Source organism: Aphanomyces astaci, assembly GCF_000520075.1.
Source record: "Aphanomyces astaci strain APO3 unplaced genomic scaffold supercont1.25, whole genome shotgun sequence".
In the NCBI taxonomy this organism is placed as follows: Eukaryota; Oomycota; class Saprolegniomycetes; order Saprolegniales; family Verrucalvaceae; genus Aphanomyces; species Aphanomyces astaci.
The window spans coordinates 777,828-780,866 of NW_009798288.1; the positions used below are offsets into that span (position 1 = coordinate 777,828).

At 49.9% G+C, this 3,039-nt stretch overlaps 2 protein-coding genes across 2 annotated transcripts; one reads left to right on the top strand and one right to left on the bottom strand.

Moving 5' to 3' along the window:
- Positions 1 to 108: 108 nt before the first annotated feature.
- Positions 109 to 610, top strand: H257_09973 (hypothetical protein; the record flags this gene model as incomplete). Its single annotated transcript, XM_009836370.1, has 2 exons — positions 109 to 433; positions 504 to 610. 2 exons carry the CDS (start codon positions 109 to 111, stop codon positions 608 to 610), a joined length of 432 nt encoding a protein of 143 aa, XP_009834672.1.
- An 897-nt stretch (positions 611 to 1,507) lies between these two features.
- Positions 1,508 to 2,794, bottom strand: H257_09974 (hypothetical protein; the record flags this gene model as incomplete). Its single annotated transcript, XM_009836371.1, has 3 exons — positions 1,508 to 1,790; positions 1,820 to 1,951; positions 1,998 to 2,794. The coding sequence occupies 3 exons, from the start codon at positions 2,792 to 2,794 to the stop codon at positions 1,508 to 1,510; spliced, it is 1,212 nt and encodes a 403-aa protein (XP_009834673.1).
- Between the last annotated feature and the right edge of the window lie 245 nt (positions 2,795 to 3,039).

Here is a 3,039-nt window from a genome sequence, read left to right on the forward strand (position 1 = left end):
TTGGTGAACAAGGATGAGAAACCAAAGTTAGTACCGAAGTTCATTGGTCCCTTTAAGATCATACAAGTCATCAACCCGAATGTTATGAAGTTGGAGTTGCCTAAGAGCATGAAGCGTCTTCACAACGTCTTCAATGTCGATCGACTGAAGAAGTGCCCAGGCCAAACGGATCGGTTTACCAACCGACCCATACCCAAAGCGACTCCAATGCTTTTGGACGACAGTGGCCACGAAGTCTTCATCCTCGAAGAGCTGCTGAAGCAATGGCAGTTCAACCGCAAGAAAGAAATCCTCGTCAAGTGGCATGGCTTGCCCGATTACGAATCGACCTGGGAACTTGAGCGGGACATCAAACATGTTTCCCATTTCAAGCGCCTGGTTCAAGATCTGCGGGCGAAGATACTAGCGGCGAAGTCGATAACCAGGGGAGAATGTAACGACGTCACTCCAGTGGCGTCATAGGGTTATCGACCAATCAGAACAGACGTCACTGTTGACGTCAGTTTACGACCAAGCTCGATTGGCGTGCGGCGTGCTCGGCCATGGACTCCAGAAGTTCCTCCTGCAGAGCGCACCTTTTATTTTGGACGCCAAGTCGGCCAAGAGATGACCCGAGGTGGTGGAGGCTTGGCCTCGTTGCCATACGCGAGATGCGGTGCTGCGATGACACTTATACTCTAGAGCAATGTGACGTAGAGCCTCAGGAGGCAAAGATCCGTTCACAGACAGCTGTAGCAGGCGCTGCGTCGTTCGACGTCGGAAAGGTTTCGGGTCTGCCGTGGTGGCGTGGGAGGACTCGGTGGGGCAAGCAGAGGCAGTGGTGGCATAGTAGCAAGGTAGTAGTGCGTTAGGACTTGTGCACAGCAAGAAATATTGTGTTTTGAATGTGTGGCGGAAGTTTATGCAATTTCTGAAGTTGGTGTGCGTCGCGTTCGGCGCCATAAATTTTGAAGTGGAGCTAATTGAAAGGAGCACAAAGTACCCAATCAAAGCTGAGATCTTGCGCTTTCCAAACAGCCAATCAGATGCAAAAATGACCAAAGTTTTTAAATAATTCCGCCAATCAATGTGAGTGGTGTGACCAGAGTGGTACTCCAGAATGAATAGCCCATCCACCGAGCGATCATAAGCAGACACGAATGCACAATAGCGATTAATCAAGAACAAGGAGCTTATACAGTACAGTCAAGTTAGAGTACAATAGGAAATACCGATGTATCTCCGAATTCGGCTTTGAGTTTGTGAAGGACACTACGTCACACGAAAGACGTTTGCATCTACCTATTGACATACTCTTCTAGTCAGGGATCGACGCTTGGAAGAAAGACTTGGCAGTGAGGAATAGATTCAGCTATTTCCAATGGAGCTCTATGATTGCTCAAAACAAGATCATCGATCAGAAACAAGCATGCTGAAAATATAAAATACATATTATATTTAATCTTGAATTTTGTATGCAAAAATGTTTTTTTGGTATACAAATACCAAGTGTAAATTGCCATTTATTCTAGCGGCGGGTGTTGACGGTTGGACAGAGGAAAGCGCCACGGGCAACCAAAGAAGAACGCATCGACTCAGTCGCGAGTCTCTCTGCACGACGGTGGACGTAGCGGCGTTGTGTCGCTGCACGCTGCGATCTCTTCTCCGCCATGCGCGCGTATCGAGCAAGAACCGCACGGTACTGATGGAGGTCGTCGTCCCGAAGGGGCATGTGCCCAACATGGAAATTGGTCAACGCGAAGGTGAGTCGTTGAATGCCATCGTATATTTTCTCGCCCCAAAAAAAGGTGCTGTAGGAAATCTTCCACAGCGTGCAGACGCGACCGAAGAAGTTTTCGACGATGACGCGATCAGAGGAGACCGCCGAGTACGCTCGAGGTCAGGCCGGTCAAGGGCACCATTCGACGGACGCTTCTTTGGGTGGATGGCGCGAACCGACGCAGTCAGGTGTCTACAAGTACCCACATGGTTGAGAATGCTTGGAAGAGCTCACCCACATGGTTGAGAATGCTTGGAAGAGCTCACCATTGTCATTCACGGTTGCTTCCGTAGGTGTCTTCTTCAGATTCGTTACGTGCACATCCAGCCGCTTGCGGAACATTGTGAGGTCGGCAACCGATCCAGGTTCGTGGCGACCCATATCCACGAGCAGACCTTGCGCAGAAACCGATGCTTCGATCTTGAGTCCGTAGAGCTTATGCTTGCCTCTGAAGTAGTGTTTTTGGTCCCCGAAGCGGCCGGACGGACGGTGGGATGGTTGGAACTTGATGTCGGTTGCGTACTTCGCATACGGGTAGTTTCGGAACGTCGTGTCGTGTTCACGCAGGGCCTCCATGGTTGGCATCGTGACGAAATGGGCGTAGATAATTGGAGAGATAACGTCGACCACACGTATTATCATTTTCTCGAGTGTTGGGGCATTAATGTCAAAGTCCAGGGCATGCTTCTGCCACGTTTGATAGTACTTCAGAATGACCAAGGTCATGAAGAGGGCATCCTTCGGCGTTGACAAGGGCCTGCGGCCCCGGCCGTCGTGCCAGCGCGCTTGGAGAGCCATCTCAACGACGCTCCAAATGGTGTCGAACTCGTCGGGGGTAAAGTTGGTCACCGTGCGAAACCCGTCAACACCGCTGTCTTCAATGACGCGATCGATTACGGGATTGTTGTACGTCGTGGTGTCGTTCTCCTCAGCCACGACGTCGCCGTAGACATCGTAGCACTCTTCCAGGTAGAGCTGGTCAGAGACGCTTTGCACGTGCAAGCGCTCAAGCATGGAGTTAATGTTGAGAACCATCGCGTGTCAAATTCGATAGTGATGTATGTGATGTGTGTGTAGTGGAGCACGCTGGAAGTGGCGCGTGAAATTTGGCGGCATCCAATAAAAATTGGACACACGTGTCGACTCATGTATCGCTCTATAATTAAATATTTAGTGATAGACCTGTATAAACTGATCATATTGGAGGTATGTTACGCATCAACTCGGTCTATTTGCGAGATGCCGATCTAATATCGAAATAGTCGATCATTGCGATGGTT